We start from the raw sequence: 23048 nt of genomic DNA, 5'->3' as shown, positions 1-23048 counted from the left end.
CATCTAGCTTATCTAGCATAACACTTGGTTGACTATTTTAGAGAGTTGTAAGTTGTTACATAGCTTAGCTAGCTGTGAGTACGTCGTTCCAAAAACACGAGTGGCTTTAGCATAGGTTATTTATGGTAGGTACATAATCTTATATTATGGTCCCATTTTAGCAAGTGGCATCAACGCCGTACTTTGCTCTTTTTCCTCCCACCATCTTTTGCATTTTTTTTCATTATCTTTTTTAGTGTTTACATGTCATTATTGATATGTTAGGTGCATTTAATTAGTGTTAATACCATCAAAAATATGTATGTACAATTTCATTTTATAATGTTTATTCTTAATAATATAAAAGAAGGTACCACAAGATTGTATTATTAAAATAGATGTTCTACAATAATTAATTTAGCCACAACCACAATAGTGAGTGATTGAACTTTTCCATTAAAAGGAGGAAAAGTATGTAATATGAACTACATCATCGGTGGGAATGATTTGATTAGTAATAGTGGTATGAAATAAATTATCTTTACTGATTTTAATTTGAATATGCGGAATTAATGTTATATGTTTTTTTGTTTTTTTTTTTTTTTTGAACCAATGTTATATGTTTTATTCATCTTATTTGTACTTGTATTTTAGAAAAAATAAATATAGATAAATTCAGTAATAAAGAACACAACATATATAGAGAGAGTATACAAAGTTGCTAGCTAAACATTACGGAGTATGTTTTAGTGTCCAACATACAACCATAATGATATTTGTTTGCCTTATATTGCCTATAACCTAGGATGAATTAAATTACACTACGAGAAAGTTGATTAACCTAACTTGGCCCGTAAATTTTTGTTGTTTACTCATTTATAATACTCCGTAATATCTTCTAGATACTTGACTTCACATACAACAATCTAAATTAGATTGAACCATATATAACCACACTTTATTTCTAGTACAAAAGTAGAGTTAATACGAAGTAGCTCATTGATTTGAGCGGTCCATACCATTTGCAAAGGCCATCAATAATTCAAGGCATCAACTTCCTAGTGTGTATACTTGTATATGAGTAGAAGACTACAAGTCCCCAAATAAGGCGATTTTTAACTTGGGGATGTTTCCAAAAACACTCAATCATTATTGCTATAAATAAACTTGATGATGTACTAGGTCCATAGTTAATTGTCCTTATTGATGTTGCACGTTTCATGACATTTGAGACTAAATACTACAGAGTACAAATACACGCACCCAAATATGCTTATATACCCAAAGATATTTTGAAGATAGTAGCGATTGCAATCAAAGAACTAAAAAAACGATAAGTCAGATTTTATATTGCGCCAATAAATAAGCTAAGTGACAATTTATACATAGATGAAATTTTGTTGTACACATGTGCAACTTTATCATAAACCAATTTATTTATTTTTGTTTTTCTCTTTTAATATTTTTCATTTTTTTAGGGTTCGTTTGGCATTACTGTGGTTTTCTGTTTTTTGGTTTTTTTGTATTTTAAAAATATATGATATATGCCCTATAATGAATCAAAAATTATTTAAACTTATTAAAATCATGATAATTTTGAAAACTGACAACAGAAAAATGAAAACACCTTTTTCTTGTTTCTTGTTTTTGGTTTTTGGTTTTCAAAAAAACAGGAAACTGAAAACCAAAATTGATGCCAAACAAACACTTAGGATTCGTTTGGCATTGCTGTGGTTTTCTGTTTTTTGGTTTTTTGTTATATAAAAATATATGATATATGTCACATAATGAATAAAAAATTATTTAAACAGATTAAAATCATAATAATTTTGAAAACTGACAACAAAAAAGTGGAAACACCTTTTTTTTGTTTCATGTTTTTGGTTTTTAGTTTTAAAAAAAACAGGAAACTAAAAACAAAAAATGATGTCAAACAAGCCCTTAATTTTTTGTTTTGTTTTGTAAAATTTGTATGCATTTTTTTAATAATATATCATTGGATGAGCAAAAAAAAAAAAATTACTTTTGATTTTTTAGGTGCATCTACCTCTACATACTATCAAGTACATAAAAAAGGTAATTGATTAATTTACTTTTCTAAAATTTTCTCATAATCTTTTCCTATCAAGTACTTGTAAACTCACTATTTTTACGAGAATTCATCACATCATATGCTACTTGTAACTAATTTGTAATAAATGTTATGACCTACAAATGTGCCCACACGCCAAAAACTGAATGACATGATATAATTGTTTGTTATACAATTACAATTGACTCATAAATTGTCCTATCCTACCACGCCACCTCCATCTATTATTCTTAATTTCTTATATAACAATCACTTTCACTTTATATTATCACAAACTTTAGCCACTAATTTTCTTTACATAAAGTGACATGATGTATTGGCTTGCTAGTTTAATTTGCATTCAAATGTAGTTGTTCATGATATTTTTATATAAATATATTATGGTTTATGCGCGAAAATTTAACCAATAATAAAAATTTTAACATATAAATTGACAAAAGTTAACAAATTTGAGAGTATCATAATATCAAACTCACTAATTAATAATTTATGTCTTATAAAAAAATGTTTACAAGACATTAGTACAATCATTGTATGAAAAGGTTAATAAAAGGGTGAAGTTTTCCTTAACCTACCCCATTTCTCAAAGGTCTAACATACAAGTAAAAGTTGAGTTGAATTGACTCGTGACTTTCAAACTTTACTACTTTATGCCTCGTAAAAAAGTACAAATTATCCAATCAATACAACCCTTGTATATATGTATAGAAAAGTTCTTGAGGGTGTGAAATTTCTTTATTCCCCCCTCCTTCAAAGCTTTCACCACTAAATTCGGATTGAGTTGACCCGTGAAGAATCCAATCACGTCTTACCATCAATTAAAAAAGGTAAATCGATCGCGTAACATCATTGAGCCTTGTTCCATTGTACTTGTACTCCATATGTTTTACTAGGAGTGACCTTAGCATCCAATTCTTCAATCAAATGTAGAAAATAATACACTACTATATTCAGACAACTTACAAAGAATATACAAAAACTATACATTTCATAACATTATTTATGATCTTGGGTTATAAAGTTATACGAGCAATTTGACCAAATCTTTTATCAACACATTGGTTCAACTTGATTTCTTCAGCACATCTTAATGCTCTTTCAATGTGATATCCTCCTCCAATGCTAACTTCTCTTTCCAAATGACAGCAATAACTCTCAAAAACACTCACATTTACATGTAATTTAAACCCCATTAAAAATAGAAAGTCAACCTCTAATTTGTTCATTTCTTTGGTTGTCAATCCTCCTACTCTTGCAAAATATGAATTTCTGTAATTCCTGTAACAAAATTAATAATAACCCATGTCAAAATTTTGAATTTTATTCCAACCCATTAAAAAAAATTTGATTGGGGAAGAAAAAAAAAATAAACAGAGGAATTTGATTTGGTGAAATTACTTACATGTCCTCGACGTATTTGGATGATACCATGATGGTTGTAATGAGAAGTCTATGTACATTGCTAGGACTAATTTTGAAACCGGGATAATTTTGACATAATCTATCAATGTACACGTAGGCGACCACGTAAACGGAGGGTCCGGCCTTGGTGTAACGGAATATTCGTTCCAAGAATGATTGAATTGTCATATCGGGTGCTTCAAGGGCATCAAACACACGGGTTCTAGCGTCTTTTGACACTAGTACCCGTCTAGAATTACGGGATACCCTCTCGTTCCTTGCCATGTGTCGCTCTATCAAGGCCGCTAAGACCGATACCACTAAGGGCATATCGGGTTCATCGTGGTGTGAATAAAGATCCGACCTTAATTTCCTTGGAGATATGTTCAACATTGTAGTGTTATTGGGACGACTTTTTTTTTTGTTACAAAAATTGGACCGACGGCGAAAAAATAAAATAATTTAAAATATTTTTAGAGAGGTTTGTTATGCTTGGAATGAAATTGAAAGGGAGAGGTGAAGGTATATATAGTGGGAAAGGACCATTATATGGTAATGTACGAATTAATTATTTTAATTCTATATTTTATACAATAAGGTCCAAATGATATGAGAAGGTGGGTAGAAACTAGAAAAAATAGGTAAGTTTTTGTTAAAAAAATGATAAAATGCCACCCTATACAAAAGGCATAGTACAGACAAGAGTATTGTTTTTTAATGAAAAATACAAGTCCTAAGCATGAAAATCCATATAAAATCTTAAGGAGGGTCCAATAAAATCGTATAATATAAAGTTTTAATGAGGGGTGAAAATGGACTCGCCGACAGTGTGCTTAAGGCCGTATGTGTGTTAGGCCTATACTTCTGAAGGTGAATGGGTCCAAAACTTGTTGACTGCATTTAAAGAAGGATTCTGCCTAGAGATTTCTGTCTCACATTTTTTTATTCTTTACTAACAATAATTTATGCCCTAATTTTTACTAGAACATCTAGAATTCATCACTAACAAAATTAGCTTTTACGTTAATGAGGTTTTGGTCTATTGATCAAGATTAAGAAACGACTTCAAATCTCTCATTTTCACTCTGACAAAAAAAAAAAAAAAGTTTAACTTTCTTTTGTTTTTACCCTAAATCAGACAAAGTAAAAAGAGAAATCTTTGTCTGACCTATCCAAATTTTATACAGTAGTATAAAGAACGATTTCTACTTGATCTAAGGAGATTGAACAAGGTATATCATCATCGTTATTTGTTTATACGAGTAGTAATTTTTCTTTGTCAACATTGTATAATTTTGTTAAATTTTTGAGACAATAATTAAATAAAATGAAGTGCACGTAATTTAAGCCAGTGTTATGGGTAAAAATATGCAAAACCGAGTCAACGACAGTCAACAAAGGTCAACGACGAAGATGTCCCTCGACGAAACCATAAGAACGACGAAGCCTGTAACATCGGTAGAAGACCAAGTCAAGTAACAGCCTCCTATTTCTTAGGGAAGAGATAAGCTCAGACTTAGTCCAACTTTAGCCACCCCAGTCCGTTAGAGTTCAAAACAAAAGAAAGGGAATCTCCGCAACTAACGTCCTAAAATCATGGACACGATCTTATCTCCTTGCAACGGCTAGGGTGTGACCTAGCAAATCATCTATATAAGGGTCGCAGTAGCAACGAGCATGGCATAAGTTCATAGCATTGATCATACACCAAAAACTTGTAAACCGATATTATTTTTTGCCATAGTGAAAGTTTGGTAGATCCTCATTCTACCCGCGATTTTTACCTTCTTTGGGTTTTCCGCGTCACCAATTCCTTGTGTCGTTTACTTGCTTTTTACTTTTCGCCTTACATTATATTTTGCTTAGTTGATCCGTAGCCTAGATTTTGATATTCAATCCCACTTAGCAAAAATTAGCATAAACAATTTGGCGCCCACCGTGGGGCTACAACTAGGTAAAATCTAAAAATTTCTCACCAAGCCTTCAACATGTCAGCCGACGAAATGACCCCAGAACAGCTAAAAGCTGCCTATGAGAAAGTTCAAGTCGATCTCGAAGCAGCTAGGGAATCTAATGAGCGTCTCAGCAAGGAAAAAGAAGCGTCAGACTCCGATGCAGCCGCTCTCTGCCAGCAATTGGAATCCACCCAAAGAAATCGTCGTCGCCGGCCGAGGCAGCTAGACCTGATCCCCAGAATGCCGTCGCTCGATATCATTGAGTCCCCCCATGATACTGATACCGAATCTAGTGGCGAATAAATGGACGTGGACCTCCCTGTTAGGAATGCTGGGCAAGGAAACATTCGGACTCCAGGCGACGATCAAGGTAACCCGCAGCCCGATCGGACGAAAATCCTACTCCAAAGGTTGGTTGCCTTAGAGAAGCAGAACTCTAGGGTCTTGTCAATGATGAAAAAGATGCCCGGCGTGCCGATCCCCGTCCAGCGAGAAGCTCCAGATGGATTCGCAGCTACCCCTTTCTGCGACGAGTTGGCCCTGGCCCGGATTCCCAGAAGATTGTCGCTCCCGACGTTTACGTCGCTGTATGACGGAACGACCTGTCCAGAGCAGCATGTCGAGTACTACAAGCAGCGAATGTGGCAAGCTTCGATCCCGTTCGAGTGCTAGGAGGCATGCATGTGCAAGTCATTTGGTGCGACGCTGACAGGCCCTGCCCTCAAGTGGCTCGGCAAGCTTGAACCAGGTAGTATAACTAGTTTTTCTATGTTAGTTAACAAATTCTATTCCCATTTTGAAAGTAGCAGGCAGTTCGACAAGCAGACAAGCGATCTGTATCGGATCGTCCAAGGTCATAAGGAGACCATCAGAGCTTATTGGTCCCGGTTCAACAAAGAGAAAGTCTCGATCAAAAATGTCGACAACAGGACTGCCATTGAAGCCTTCCTCCGCGGACTGCATACAGACTCGGATCTGTATAAAGATATGGTCAAATATCCATGCTCAACGTTCGAAGAAGTCCGGACCAGAGCCGTAGCTCAAATGCGCTTCGACGAAGATATCGCCAATCGCAGATCCTATCCAAGTTCCAGAAGTTCGTCCGATCGGAAGGCCGCTAGCAACCCAAAAGGATCGTGGCGGCATCAACCTTACGAGGCAACAGGTAGATCACGTTCTGTTAATGCTGTGCAGGTAGAAGATATCCTCGACGCCCCCCAATACCCCGAGATATCGGAGTATGGCTTCGACGTGAATATCATGGCGGTAGTAAAAGAATTGGAGCCCTAAGGAAACAAAGTGCGTTGGACGTCAAAGAGTAACAAGCCAGAATCAGAGAAAGATATGAGCAAATGGTGCGAGTTCCATAACGATCATGGCCATAAGACGGAAGACTGATATGCCCTGCGAAGAGAAGTCGCCTTCCAGCTGAAGAGAGGCAACCTCAAGCATCTACTAGGGAAAAAGAAAAGCAGTGACGCAGGTCGCCGTGAGCCAGAAAAGATGACGACGGCCGGACCTCCCAAGCCCCCTGTACCTAAGGTAATGGTTAATGTTATCACTGGTGGTTCCGATATTTGTGGACTAACCTACTCTGCAGCAAAAAGGATCGCAAAGTCGACAATAGAAAATGCAGATGTCCCGGACGAGATTAGAGACCCCCTAGAAAAGAAGCTAGAAGCGATGTTGATTACTTTCGATGATGACGACGTCAACAACATCAACAGAGAGTATGAGGATTCTTTGGTAATTTCTTTGGTCGTCGAGAATTGTCTGCTTCGAAGGGTGCTGGTCGACAGAGGAAGCTCCGCAAATGTCCTGTTCAGAAGGGCCATGGAAGATATGGGATTAAAGGATAGCGACATCACCAGAAGGTCGACAACTCTGGTTGGTTTCAGTGGAGAAAGCATGTCAACTCTCGGAGATATAACCCTTCCAACCTATGCAGGAGGCCTAAACCCTCAAACCAAATTCAACATCGTCGACTGCCCATCAGCCTATAACGCTATATTAGGACGACCCTGGATTCACCGATTGAAAGCCATTCCTTCCACCTACCACCAATCAATCAAATTTCCTACCCCATGGGGAGTCCAAGAAATTAAAGGGGAACCCCGCGAAGCCAAACACTGCTACAAAACAACCCTTAAACCAACCATGAGAACCGCATAGAAATTACAGCATGGCCCGACACCAGACAATCCCAACGACCTCGAAATCGACGAAATACCTTTAGACCCTGAAAAACCTGATCAAACCGTTCGTGTCGGAGCCAACCTAACACCTGAACTCAAAAACAGCATATTAGCCTTTCTCCGAGAGAACAAAGACTGTTTCGCTTGGTCGCATAAGGACATGACTGGTATAGATCCGAGCATCATCTCGCATAAGCTGAACGTCGACCCAAATCATAAGCCCGTCAAGCAGAAGCGTCGGAAGTTTGCTAACGACGAGGTGCAGCAGCTGATCGACGCAGGAAAAATAAGAGAATTCAAGTATCCAGATTGGCTCGCAAATGTTGTCGTCGTCAGTAAAAAGAATGGCAAGTGGAGAGTGTGCATCGATTTCACCGATCTCAATAAAGCATGCCCTAAAGATCCGTTCCCGCTCCCGCACATCGACGCCATGGTAGATGCAACGGCAGGTCACGAGCTCTTAACATTCATGGACGCCTACTCCGGATACAACCAGATCCTAATGCATCCCGGCGATCAGGAGAAGACGGCATTCATGACCGACAAAGGTATATATTGTTATAAAGTTATGCCATTTGGACTAAAAAATGCAGGTTCGACGTACCAAAGACTCGTCAATAAGATGTTCAAGGACCAGCTAGGAGTGACGATGGAGGTATAAATCGACGATATGCTGGTGAAATCTAAAAAGTCGAAGGATCACGTCGATCACCTCAGGCAGACCTTTGAGGTATTGCGAAAGTATGGTATGAAACTTAACCCTACTAAATGTTCATTTGGGGTATCCGCTGGAAAATTTTTGGGCTATGTAGTAACACAAAGGGGAATTGAAGCCAGCCCTGACCAAGTCAGAGCCTTAATAAACATTCAATCCCCCCGAAATGTTAAAGAAACCCAGAAATTGACAGGACGAGTGGCAGCATTAAATCGCTTCATCTCCCGATCGTCAAATAAATGTCATTTATTTTACAAAGTTTTAAGAAAAAATAAAGGTTTTGAATGGACTGACGATCATGAGAAAGCTCTGCAAGATTTGAAAAAATACTTAATGACGCCACCCCTCCTGTCGAAACCCAAGACTAACGAGCCTTTGCAGCTCTATATTGCCGTCAGTGCTGTAGCCGTCAGCGCAGTCCTGACAAGAGAAGATGACGAAGCTGGGCAGCTTCCGGTTTATTATGTAAGTAAAACCTTGCTCCCAGCCGAGGTAAGATACACTTCCCTAGAAAAGTTAGCCCTCGCTTTAATTACTGCTGTTAAAAAGCTAAGGCATTATTTTGAAACCCACCACGTAGTGGTGATGACTAACTATCCGCTTAAGTCTGTCTTAAGAAAACCAGATCTGACAGGGCATTTGGGTAAGTGGAGCATCTCGTTGAGCACGATGGACATCAAATACCAACCCAGAAAAGCAATTAAGTCGCAAGCTCTTGCAGATTTTGTGGCTGACTTCAGCCCCGACTTACAGGTTATAGCCGACAAAGAGCTGGAAGAAATAAATAGCGTCCAGAGCAAAGGCAAATGGATCCTGTTCGTCGACGGCTCATCCAACCAACGAGGAGCAGGCCTGGGAATGGTGCTAAAGTCGCCACAAGGGGACATGATAGTAAGGTCTGTATCTTGTGATTTTAAAGCAACTAACAATGAAGCAGAATATGAAGCTTTGATTGCAGGAATGACCGTTGCTAAAGACTTAGGCGCAACATCCTTGGATGTGTACAGCGACTCTCTCCTCGTCGTCAGCCAAATAACAGGCGACTTCGCAGCAAAAGACTCCAAAATGTCAGCATACCTCGACATAGCCAAAGAAAAATCCAAACACTTTGATCCTTTTACCATCTCTCAAATTCCAAGAGACCAAAACGCCCAAGCCGATGCATTAGCAAACCTAGCCTCCGCCCTCAAAAAGACCGCCTTCACAAATATCCCCTTAGTCCATTTACAAAAACCATCCGTATCCTTTAAAGAAATCCTACCAGTCGACGACGTTAACAACGACGACGACTGGACCAAACCTATCACAGACTACTTGAACAAAGATATCCTACCCAGTGACAAAGCAGAATCGCGAAAACTAAAATACAAAGCCTCCCGATACCACGTCATTGACGGAGTCCTATTCCACAAATCAGCGTCGGGGTTATCCCAAAGATGCATCCAAAAGAATGAGCAACAGTCCATCCTCAGCCATTTGCATGATGGAATATGGAGCAGTCATGTCGGAGGGAGAAGACTAGCTAAAATTGCAAAACGACAAGGATATTTTTGGCCAACGCTTCATGAAGACGCAATACAGTATGTGACCAAATGCGACAGCTGCCAGCGATTCGCCAACACCGTCCATAAGCCATCATAGCCTCTCCACCAGACATTGTCTCCATGGCCCTTTATGAGGTGGGGAATGGACATCGTCGGTAAGCTGCCCGCGGCGCCAGGTCAAAGAGTATATATGTTAGCACTAACCGACTATTTTTCTAAATGGATTGAAGCAATTGCTTTGAAACAGGTGACAGACAAAGAAGTTATTACATTCATATGGACTAACATTATATGCAAGTTTGGAATTCCATCGGTGATCGTCTGTGACAATGGGTCACAGTTTATTAGCGACAAAACTCGTTCCTTTTTGCAGAAATTTCGCATAGAGTTGAGGACGTCGACGCCAAGATACCCACAAGCCAACGGACAAGCTGAGTCCAGCAACAAAGTCGTCATGGAAGCCATTAAGAAAAGGCTAAAGGCAGCAAAAGGCAAGTGGGCTGACGAACTCCCAGCAGTCCTATGGGCCAATCGGACGACGCCGAGAGAAGTGACGGGGCAGACGCCCTTCTCCCTCGTCTATGGATGTGAAGCCGTTCTGCCAGTCAAGGCTGACTTCCCAACGTCAAGGTTCGGTCTCATAACAAAGGAGAGGAATCAAGAGGAAATGGAAGATAATCTAGACGCAATCGAAGAACTAAGAGAAACAGCGTTAATCAGAATGGCGGCACAGCAGCAAATCGTCCCTAGAAGCTTCAAAAAAAATGTCAAGGCCAAAACATTTCAATTAGGAGACTGGGTACTAAGGAAAGCATTCCAGAATACAAAGAATCCGGCCGACGGAAAGCTTGCCCCCCCATGGGAAGGACCATATGAAATTACTCAAGTCATCGGCAACGGTGCATATCGATTAACTGACCAGCAAGGTAACCCCGTTCCACGAAGTTGGAACGCAACCCATCTCAGAAAATACTACTTTTAGACAGACAGTCGAAAGTGTTCGTCGACAAAACGGTAATGTTCAAATTAAAACACTCTGCTTACTCCATTCATTCAAAGTTTTTATTTATGACTAAGTGTACTGACTTAAGCATCGGAGGGCCGTTGGCACGCCAACGGTGCTTTAACCACGTTTGTTTTACAGTATAAACAGCCGACGGGACGTTCCACTAAGGAAAAGAACGACGAAGAACGACGACGAACGACAGATACACTAGCATCCTTCACAAAGCGAGCAAAGCGTTTGTACAATCGACAATCGAAAGCACGACGAAGCCCAGGGAAACATTTGACCTTAGCGTCTGACACCAAACACCCGATACCTGAGCCAAGAACTAGTCTTCAGGGTTCAGCGTCGACGCTGGGACGCAAGGGGCATTGGCAAACAAAGCAACGATAGACCTAAAATCACAAAGTCTTCAACGAGGCATATTGAGTAGCTACACATCTGTATTTAAGAACGTCAATTATTAGTTAGACATGTTGTCTTAAAAAGTTAATAAAAAAGTTTTGTTTTTCGAAGCCTTTTTCAGCTTACTTATTGATTTCTCATTTTTAGTAAACAAATTTTATTACTTATTGACTTATCATTTTTGGCGAACAAACTTTAATTACTTTCTGCCTTACGTCCACAGATAACAACTTGAGCAAAAGCGAAGGAATACTTAGCATATAAAACGAAAGCAAATTGTCAAAGGAACCACTTGCCCCCAAGTGGAACAAAAGATACAAGTTACCAAATCAAAATACAAGTTGTTGAAGCAAAAGTAAAACACTGTCTAAAAACACACAAAGCAAAGTTCAAACCGTCACAAACGACGGCCTTCAAGCGTCGGCCTCATCAGCAGCGAGCCCGTCGACGACCTCCTTGACAACTTCATTAGCCCGGACATTGTCATCGACAACTTCAACCCGCGGCTCCTCAGCACCGTCGACGAGTCGGTCGACAACAGTAGCAGGCTGATCCTCGACAGACTGAACATCAACTGCAGCAACCGATGAAGCGATAGTGACGGAAGGACCAGGACCTGAATCCGCGGTCGACGCCACCGCAGCGTCCTCTTCCAGCTCGTCAAGCGTCCCGCCGTTTGCAAGGAAACGGTCGATCACCTCTTGAGGACGCCATTCTGAAGCCTTTCCATTCAAAAACTGCTTCATCAGCTTCGCCCTCACCTTGAAATCCAATTCGGCATAGTCGTCTAGAGCGTCGTCCAACTCCTTCTGGGTTGATGCCAACTCGTCCTGGACCTTCGACAAAGCCTCGTCCTTGGCAGCAATAACCCCCACCTTATCCTCCAAATGCTTAGCTTGTTCCTTCAGCTGATCCTTGAGTTTCTGAGTTTCCTCCTCCATCGTCTTCGATTGGTCTTGTAGCTGCTTCTCCAGATCATCCACCTTCTTCTTTGTCTCGTCCAGCTCCTTCTTGGTCATCTGAAACACATTGACTGCAGTTTTGCGTTGAGCCTCACTGTTCTTGGCAGCACCATCCATCCTTTGCATCTCCTTAGCCAGCCCGATCACCCTGTCCCTCAACACCAAAGAGTTTTGCAGACACTGGCCAAACACATCCCCGATTACAAGCCTTGAAGACAACAAATTGACAAGTAAAAACGAGACCAAAATAAAAACTTACGTATAAGTGAACCGAAGCCGCTTCAGATGCTATGTCCAGAACAGACGATCCGGCTAACATCTCCCTAGACTTAGGAAACAGTAGTTGATTCAGGGCAGGAAACAAAGAATGTTGATCATCCTTGCGGCGATCCAGGAAGTTGGCTGGAAAGCGCATCAAGATATCAGGAGATGGGGGCTCGTCGTTAGTCTTCTGCTACTTGCGTGGAGGGGTCGCCAACAGTGTAATAGTTCCCGACTCATCAACCGTCCTCTCAGGTGGCGGAGTCAGGACAGGCTTCACCTTCTCGGCCACAGGCACCGGCTGCTGTTCTCGAGACGTCAACCCTCGCTTCCTCCTCATACGCAAGTCAGCCTCTTGCTGAGTCAAACTTCGACCTCGACGAGTGCCTTGAGCGGTCGATTCTGACAAAGCATTAGAAACTGTTAATTATAAAGCGATGACATAATGACGATGCAACGAAATCGAACAACTACTTACGAGTCGACATTGTTTCTTCGGAATCTTCTGCTTGGTTCGGTGTGCTCAATGGAGTACTCTATTCTTGCCCCGCTTGATCACCCGTCGCCTTCTTCTTTCGCACAAACGTCCTTGCCGAAGGATTGATGGCGAGGAACTCCTTTACCTTCGACGAAGAGGTCTCCGACGACTCAAGAAAGCCTAAGTCCAACTCTGCATTATGGGAAAAAAGAATCAAACCATTTTAGCTAAAGTCAAGCCATGAGAATACGAATACCATAGAAATACTTACCCTTCGTCGGCCATCCTTCCGTCAACCACAAACCGTCGTTACCCAACGACACCCTTTTTACAAACAAGAACCACTTCTTCCAACCCCTGTCATTCACATCAGTATTCAAAACCAACCGATCTCCTTTTTTGCACAGACTGACGAAACCACTTTCCGCCATCTTTATCTCATACCCTGCCGCCAAATCTTCCAAAGTAAAGGGATCCTCCCAATCTTTGGTCAATTCCACTATCACTGACAAAATTCTCCAACCAGACGGCATTAACTGTCCAGGACTAATGCCTAGATACTCAAAGAAAGAACAAACCAGGGGTGGGAAAGTGAATTTAATCGTCGTTTCAGCAAAAGGATATCTAAAGAAAACAACGAAATCCTCAGGACAATCCGCCATCGTCTGGCCGGGCCCCGGAATATAAGCAAAGGTAGTGCCGGGAAAACCCGCCATCTTGACGAAATCACTCGTCATGTTTGGAGCCATCAACGACTTAGACTGAGACTTTGAATTCTGCTGTGAAACAATTGTTCCTCGTTTTTCAACAACGCGAAGAGAAAACCTAGTTCTAATTTTTGGAATTTTGTTCGACATTGCATCTAAAATTGATTAATGCAAAAGGAAATAGAGTAGATTACCTGGAAATTGAAGATGCCGAAAGTGTGAAAACGCCGCCGCACGCTGCCACCAAACCGCCAGAGAAACCTCGCAAGGAAGAGAGGAATTGGAGAGAAGAGAGTAGAAGAGGGTAGAAGTTTGGGGAAGCGCGAAGCGTGTTGCAGGTTAATAAAGAGTGAAATGACGGTTAGAGTAAGGAAGTGGGAGAAGTTGAGTAACTACTCTGAAGAACGTGCGTGGTAAAGGACGAAAACGCCCTCTGGATAATTTGAAATTTTTTGATTATCTGATTTATGTATACTTTTTGTCATTTTTTATTTTTTATTTCTGTCTTGCATTTTTTGTATTTTTATTTTTAAGTAATTGCCAAAAGTGTGTAGTCGTCCACGTTTTAGCAATTAGGGGAAAATTGTTATGGGTAAAAATATGCAAAATCGAGTCAACGACAGTCAACAAAGGTCAACGACGAAGATGTCCCTCGACGAAACCATAAGAACGACGAAGCCTGTAACATCGGTAGAAGACCAAGTCAAGTAACAGCCTCCTATTTCTTAGGGAAGAGATAAGCTCAGACTTAGTCCAACTTTAGCCACCCCAGTCCGTTAGAGTTCAAAACAAAAGAAAGGGAATCTCCGCAACTAACGTCCTAAAATCATGGACACGATCTTATCTCCTTGCAACGGCTAGGGTGTGACCTAGCAAATCATCTATATAAGGGTCGCAGTAGCAACGAGCATGGCATAAGTTCATAGCATTGATCATACACCAAAAACTTGTAAACCGATATTATTTTTTGCCATAGTGAAAGTTTGGTAGATCCTCATTCTACCCGCGGTTTTTACCTTCTTTGGGTTTTCCGTGTCACCAATTCCTTGTGTCGTTTACTTGCTTTTTACTTTTCGCCTTACATTATATTTTGCTTAGTTGATCCGTAGCCTAGATTTTGATATTCAATCTCACTTAGCAAAAATTAGCATAAACAACTAGTTGTATTAAATACTCCATAAGAGTTCACATAAATGGATACACACTTACTAAAAAAAAAATTGATGGGTGAAGGAGTGAGTGAAGGTGACTAGTGAGTGAAGAGTTACACGTGCATCTTAGTGTACAACTCGCTACACGTGCAATTAGTATTGAAGGGGAGCAAAGATCTGAAAATTTTCAGTCAAGTTTTCATTAAAAAGTATTGAATTCATGACCTTCCTATGATGATTCCTTCATTTCATTAATTAACATGACAGTCACTCTTAATTACAATTACATAAGTTGTAATTGTGATGAGTTTCCTAGTATCATCTATTTCAAGTGTTTCAACAACTGTTTTGACCTATATGTGTGCCAATTGGGATTTTTTTATGCATAAATTGATGCTTAGCTATGTAGCTATATGAGATGTTTTTATGTATGTTTTAATTAAAATGAATTGAATGATACTCAGTCTCATGTGATGAGTGTGTACTGTGAATGTCAATCATCGTATCTTCATACAAACCCGTAAATACTAAATAAACTTGTTGACAACACAATTGCATATCATAATTTATGTATACAAATGCCTCATAACCAATTAATCTTTGATATATAATTAGGTGTAAATGGGCCGGGGCGTGGAGTTAATCTTTGATATATAGATCTATTCGTTCATTACATGCATTTTATGTGATAATTGTATATTTGTATTTATATTGCACAATAAAGATATGTTGTAATGTTTAAAATCACAAGAAAATCATGTTGTATCTTGTGACTTAATTTGACGATTTGCCTGATTTATGACATTATTACAATAATTCTCCAAAATCACAATGCCAAGATTCAAGCATATGATCACCCTGGCTAAAACAAATGCAAAATTTGCATAATTAGATTTTTCCTTACAAAAAAGCATGAACTAAGCACAAACTACAGAGTAATACAAATCGGATCAATTTGTGTTAAAATCTATAAATACTACTATATTATTCATCAATTATTATAAAACTCAATAATTAATGTGAAAAGTCGTCATATGAAAATCATGCCTAAATCAGATCAGTTTCATGTTGATTTGAGAAATAATATACATGTATTAATTAACATCAAAGTAATCCTTTCACCTGATAATAGATCTAATACCTAGTAACATTATATCTTTGATGATTAATCACATAAATCGAACCATATGCAAAAGATTTTATCTGATTTAATAACATCATAATTATTACTCCATAATAGTGTCACATATATAATTATATTAGTAGTATCTTCATTATAGTAGTATGTAATTATAAGAGAACATGCAAATATTGCAAAACCCAAAGCAAAAAACAACCAAGATTCTAACATACAAGTTGCAAAATTAAGAACAATTCAGCCAGCTGTGAAATAATAAGTATTATGAATTTATGATTTATGAAGATGAAGTATATAATGAACATACAATATACGTACAACGTATGAATTAATGATAAAAAAAAATGACATACTAGTAAATAAAAAAAAAAAATATTGAATAATTGTTATGAACCCAACAAATTAGTCAGAAATTCAGAAAAATGGAATGCAAAGAATATAAAGTTGCAAAACTTGGTTAGAATTCTCTGACTTCTTTGTATCAAGGGCGCATTTTTACCAGTAGCCCCATTATTAGCTGTTTCTTTTATTTCCTTTGCATGGGAACCCATATGTTCTATTTATGTACGGAAGAGGGAGGGGTGGCATGAGATTATGGTCATATTTTTATTCTCTTACGATGTACTCGGTATTGTAATACTCGTATATTATATGATTTTGATGATTCTTTATATTGTATGAGTAAACCCCATACAAGGACGAAGTGAGGTTGAGGTGATATAGTAGTGCCTGTAAAATGTACTTGACATTGTCGATCATTCACCTTGGTGCTGTAAGGTTCAAGTTTCTTTCATAGTAATACTCTCAAGCTTAAATGCATTTGACTCTAATTAAAAATAAAATATCGGTTTAAGGTGTTTTTGTTCTATTCACCTATTTTTAAGATCTAAATGCATGTATCTATCTAATCTTAACTACCCAAGCTTACCAAAACTTATTCTTTAACTAATTTGAACTTGGATAACTTTGGTTAATCCTTGCATTTATGTTTACTGTTGGTATTATATTATTGTTTGTAAATTGGTTTGTCCAATTCGACATAAGCCATAACATCACTACCTAATGACATGATCTTACTACAATACTACTACCTCCGTTACACATTATTTGCAACGATTGACATAAAGTAGAGAGGGAAAATGTCTAATCGTTGCAAATAATATGTAACGGAGGTAGTATATCATTTAATCATGATTAATCTAATCGAATTTAACTAAGGAATCGAATTACTACCTCCGTTACAGGTTATGTGCAACGATTTGACATATAATAGAGAGGAAAAATGTCTAATCGTTGCACATAACCTGTAACGGAGATAGTACATTGCATGGTTATGTTAGCATGCATAACTCTTAATGCATGTGAAAGGTCAAAACCAAAGGTACAAATTACAACCATAAACAAATACTATTTGATCATATGACACACAACCCGATAATAATACAATAAAGGGCCATCAAATTAAATGAGAACATCATGCATAGCATAGGGAGTTACCAGAGTACATAACACAGGTACATATATATCATATCAGAACAGACTCACTTACATACTTTGTTCATCCGTACAGTAAGGCTTCAGTACAACTGTAAATTATGTTTGATCCATTTTGATTTATATCAATATCAACCCCACCATACTTATTACTCAACCAACAATTTGCAAATGTACTTAAAATTATGTAATAATGTACGAATACAACTTAAAGTATAAGATCATCTTGAACTATAAACACTTCGTTTCTGAAAATTGGACTATATAATGAATTTTGATGCGCATCTTGAACTATAAACACGTTTAAGTACATTATTGAACAAATTTGTGAAAATTACAAAGTTAAAGCGTTAAATTAAACTTTACATTGAATCAAATTCGATAAGATTTCAAATGATATGATCAAATTATTTTATTTTTTACATAATGTAAGGGTCTGTTATTCAGTTCAGTTTAGTACGTACAGTTCAGCTCTAACAAGTTCAATTTAGTTTAGTTTAGTATAGTTCAATTCTTATCTTAATTTCCTTCTCTCATAAAATATTCAGTTCAGCTTCAATAAGTTCAACTCAGTTTAGCTCAGTTTAGTCAATCGGAACAAGCCCTAAGTCGAACTTTTATAATCGGTGGTGGTTTATTGGTCTATTCTTTATTCGTGTTGATATATTTTTAGAAATTAAAACTTGGGAAATATAGATCTTATTACGGGAAAACAGATTTGTTGGTTGAGAAATACTGTCCCCAAGGACCTCCATGGCATTTATATTTTGATTTTGTTGCTTGAAAATATCTTCTAATTTTGCACATCCGAATGTTCTAAGTACGAGCTTCGTGTCGGTGTCGGTATTAAATATCTCTAGCACCTTGGTAATTTTGTGTCTTGTACTCCGTACTATATAAGCGTGTGGTATATAATTTTATTTATTTATTTTATTTATTTATTTTTTTGGCGTAGAGAAGGTGGCCTTTATCGAATCGGAACTTTCACTGGATTAGCAGGTTAGCAGTCTAGGTCTTTTGGAGAGGAAGAAATCGAAAAGGATAAGGATAACCCAAACCCAAAGAGCTCTAATTGGATTTGATCTCATAATTGTGAGATGATAAACTTTACCACTAGAATAAGTTTTGTTTGATGCATGTACAATATGATATACTTCCTCAGTTCCTCCAGTTTTTTTTTTTAAAAATAAATAAATAAATAAATACAAATCTTCTCTATTCTACCTAAAAAAAAACATTTTTGGTCTTGATTTATGATTTTAAAACATCAAAAATTTATAGTTTTTAATTGTTAATAATTTTATTTTTTTTTAAATTAATTATAAAAATTATACATCGACGAACATAAAAATAAAAGTGTTTTACCTAAATATCATTATTTTTTAACTTGTGAATTTTCTTTACTAAGACTGGGTTCAAAGTATTGTATGGTATCTGTATGGTCCTTCTCTGAAAACTTGAAGTGGGCTTAGTTGTACATCCAGCCCATTTTTTTCTTAAAACCTGGGGCTTAACTTACATACTAGTGCTCCCTTAGTTTTCAGTTCACTAACTTGTTAGACATTAGAAACATTTGTATAATGCCGTCTTATATTTTGTAAGATCACTTTTGTAAGTTATTGCAAACATATAATCATATCCCAAATTCGATCCAACCCACCTACATGGTGAAACAGTCTTACTATTGTTGTTTGACTTGCTTTTCATCAAAATAATACAGTTAAAGCTATACAAGATTACAAGTACCTTTTTTCCTTTTCTTTTTTTCTTTTTTTTTAAAAAAAAAATTATATTTAAAAATTTTAAAAATTTAAACTAAGGGATACGCATACGCATATACGTTTATATCTATCGGCCCAATAAATCCTGAGTGTGAAAGACGGCTTCTGGATCAAATTCAAGGCCCATCCAAAATTGGCCGCAAAACTGACATTCGACAATAGAAGGTTTGGTTTAAGGACATCTAAATATCTGATTGTCCTAAAGACCAAAACTATTTTATTTTTGATACAATCCAAAATTATTTTGTTTGACTTGTGAAAAAGATATGAATATCAAAACGAAAATCTCGATATTAAAAAAATTAATAAAAAAATGAAAATCACTAATTAGCTAAGACAATAACAATTTATTTATTACTAATCAATTTTTTTAATTTTATTTGCAATATACAATATCAATTGACAATAATAAGACGAACTACGAGTATCATAAAGTATATACGAGTGTAAACTAGTACGGAGTATGAAAGAAGTACAAATTTTAACTTGTGTGTACTTCTCTCTCCATTTCGAATTAGTTGCAACACTTTCTATTTTCAGCCGTTTCATATTAGTTGGAACACTATTATATTTGAAAAGGATCCATCATTATTTTATAATTACTCTCTCCCATTAACCCCACTTTCACAAATGTATAGCTTAAATGTAATTTTTGAAAGAAAGAACTTCTTCATGAACTTATTCCCTAGACTTTATGTTGTATATCTTGCTTACTAGAACCTCAATCTGAAATATAATTACACGAAATTTGGTGGGAAACTCGCCTTAGCTTGTGACTTTGATATCACAAGTTCGAACCCACCAATTACATTTGTTTAGGATTAAGGGGGTTCCTTTACCTCCCTCGGCCCTCTATTCTCAAGCCTTGACCTAAAGACTTATTAATTACTGTGTCTGTAAGATTATTTCTTGTTTAAAATTATACTCTAGTTTTTTTCAATAATTTTCCAAATTTTTTTTGAGGAAAAAATTTACAGATTTAAAAAAAAAAAAAAATAATAAGATTTGGATTAACCATGAAGTTCTTGAATGGGGGCAGATATTTATTAAGAAATGGGCCATATAAATGAATGACATAACTACCCTAATTCTGAATTAATTTCCTACTACAGTATATGACAAGTCAAAGCATTGCTATTATGATGCTTTAAAACCAAAATTTGAGGCAGACAATAACTATTAAACACTCAACACAATATCAAATAATGGAGCATCATATCAAGCCTTCACTTGATTAGAACAAACACTCGATCCATACACAAATCCATGTCGAACACTCTAATCGTGTAGCATCTTATTGTTGCATCGAAACATATAAATGTTGACGAATTTGGGTAGCTAATAGTTAAATTTCTGTTGTAACATATAGATGTGTCCAAAATGTTGTTGCATTATTTTCAGTTGAACTTCCCCACAAATGTTGCTAGATGCTAGTTAAATAAAATAAAAGACGACAAAGGTACCTGAGATTCTAAGCAATAGATTGTGTGGCTGGTTAACTATCCAAGCGTTGCCTTAAATCTCCATTTCTTTTAACATATATAGTCGATCATGTCTTTCTTTTTTTTTTTTTTTTTTTTTTTTTTTTTTTTTTTTTTTTTTTGTGACTTGAGCTGTATTCTACTAAACCCTTGAGATATATAGAGCTGCTGTGACCCCAGCGGCCCTAACTCTAGCCTTATTTGCAATCGCATAGATAGTGGCCACTAGTCGTCTAGCTAAGCACTTCGATCACTAGAGAAGTAGAGAGTATCTAATATAAATATTTTCGGGCAAATACAAGTTTATCGATAAACGAACTTTTGTTAATTTGATGACATTTTTGTAAATATATTGAAAAAACAAGGTCATTTATTCAGTACTTTTGATGAGCTGTTTGGTGTAATTAATGTTTGTTTTGGTTTACGATCTGAATTTTCACTTTTAAATATACTTTATATGTAATACTCCGTATTTCTTAAGAGTAGTTGTATACAAATTATATTTCTTGATCATTTGATCTGTTCAATGTGAAATTGAAGGAGGTATATTGCTTTCATTGAAAGTTGCTCAACTTTGATATGAATTGAAGGCTTGCTAGGGGCAAATGTATTTTTTAAATTGGCGTTTAAACATAGTGAAAGAGTATAAAATTAAAAACCAATATCATGGCCTAGGTTGAGTTGGTCCTCCAATATCGATGTACCTTTACTTGCATGGTCTGGGTGTGCATTTACATGAAAGAAGTAACATATATAGGTTTTTAAACCAACCTTGTAGATTTTTTTTTTGGTAATTTCATTAATTATTTACCTAGCACAAAATACATTCTAACTGATCTCCAACGTATACGAGTGTTTTACGCTAACTATGACGTGCTTTAATTAGGTCATGACTTGAAATAATTAAATAAAAAGTTATAATTTTGCCAATTAAATCGTTAATTTGATGTAGTACGTGGACAAACCTCATCATTTGTGTTAAGTATAAAAAAAAAAAAATAACTAAAAAAAAGAAGTATATTTATTAACCAATTAGAGTAGCTTAATCAAATAGTAATTTCAACACCTCCACTTATTAGAACACAACGTTTTATGCCAATCAAATAAGTACAATTTCACAAATTTCTCCCAAAAAAAAAAAAAAAAAGTCTTAATCAGACCTAATTAATTTACTATACATAAAGATAATGTACTGTACATGTACATATATCATACGGAGCATATATGACCTAGCAATTTCAATAGCATTATTATGATAAGAGTAGAAAAGTAGTCTTTCTTCAAAATAAAAAAATAAAAAAGTATAAAAACATAAATGCATAAATAGAAAATGTGGGTACTTATTATATTGTGTCAAACAATATAGTTACACGAAATGACATTTGATAGACAAGCTAGGCTGCACTTGTAGAGTTGTATGTGCGATTACCAGAAATGTTGCTTTCTTCTAATCATTTCTATCTTCAACCTTTACCAACCATTACATGTTACTATGTTAGTGGGATTCTTCTCCATTTCTACTAGCTCTACCACTAATATACCTCTAATATCTAAATCATCTCTCTCATTATATAAATATAAAAGATCATTGCTAAAAATGGAATAAAGTAATTATAGAGTATAAAATAAATCGATCATGTAAATAAGTAATGGGTTATGGAATTGTAGTTATTGAAATTTGAAAAGTAGGAACATACATATGAGTGTTAGACTTTCACATAGGGTGAGTTATTGTTACTATTCCTACTGTGCATGGCATCAGAGTACATATACGTCTTCATTTCTTTCTCAACTAATTAGGTTCTTAATCATTCCACAAACTTCTGTCTTTTCAAGTCATTATTATTCTATAATTTATGCAAGTTCGTCACTAAATATTGTCCATTAAAAAAAAAAAAAACTAATCACTATTCGCTTATAATTAATAATGGGTTTTTTTTTGTCATTAAAAAAAATAGAAAACATGAATAGATGGGTCAATTTTAGTTAAGATTTAAACCTAGACCGTGACCCTAAGTGTTTATGCTAATTTTCGTTAAGTGGGGATTGATTATTGTAATCTAGGCTACGGATCAACTAAATAAAATCAAAGAATAAATTGAACGAAAGCAATTAAATGAGACAGGAGATTGGTGACGCGGAAAACCCAAGATAGGTAAAAACCGCGGGTAGAATGAGAATCTACCAAACTTTCACTATCAAAGAGAAATATTCAGAATAACAGTTTACAAGGTAGGTTTTTTTAGTAGTAGTACGTGTTGCTGAGCTCGATGTGTCCTTCGCTTGTCGTTGCCTTGTTCTTT

At 36.7% G+C, this 23048-nt stretch overlaps 1 protein-coding gene across 1 annotated transcript; it reads right to left on the bottom strand.

Moving 5' to 3' along the window:
- Positions 1–2967: 2967 nt before the first annotated feature.
- LOC145627185 (cyclin-U2-1-like) lies at positions 2968–3962 on the bottom strand. The gene is made up of 2 exons (XM_081679613.1): positions 3474–3962; positions 2968–3349 (listed from the first exon to the last, which is right to left on the bottom strand). The coding sequence occupies exons 1-2, from the start codon at positions 3863–3865 to the stop codon at positions 3085–3087; spliced, it is 657 nt and encodes a 218-aa protein (XP_081535739.1). The 5' UTR covers positions 3866–3962; the 3' UTR covers positions 2968–3084.
- Between the last annotated feature and the right edge of the window lie 19086 nt (positions 3963–23048).

Source organism: Chenopodium album, chromosome 1 (assembly GCF_948465745.1).
Source record: "Chenopodium album chromosome 1, dcCheAlbu1.1, whole genome shotgun sequence".
NCBI classification, from domain to species: domain Eukaryota; kingdom Viridiplantae; phylum Streptophyta; class Magnoliopsida; order Caryophyllales; family Amaranthaceae; genus Chenopodium; species Chenopodium album.
This window is presented reverse-complemented; position numbering and strand designations above follow the sequence as displayed.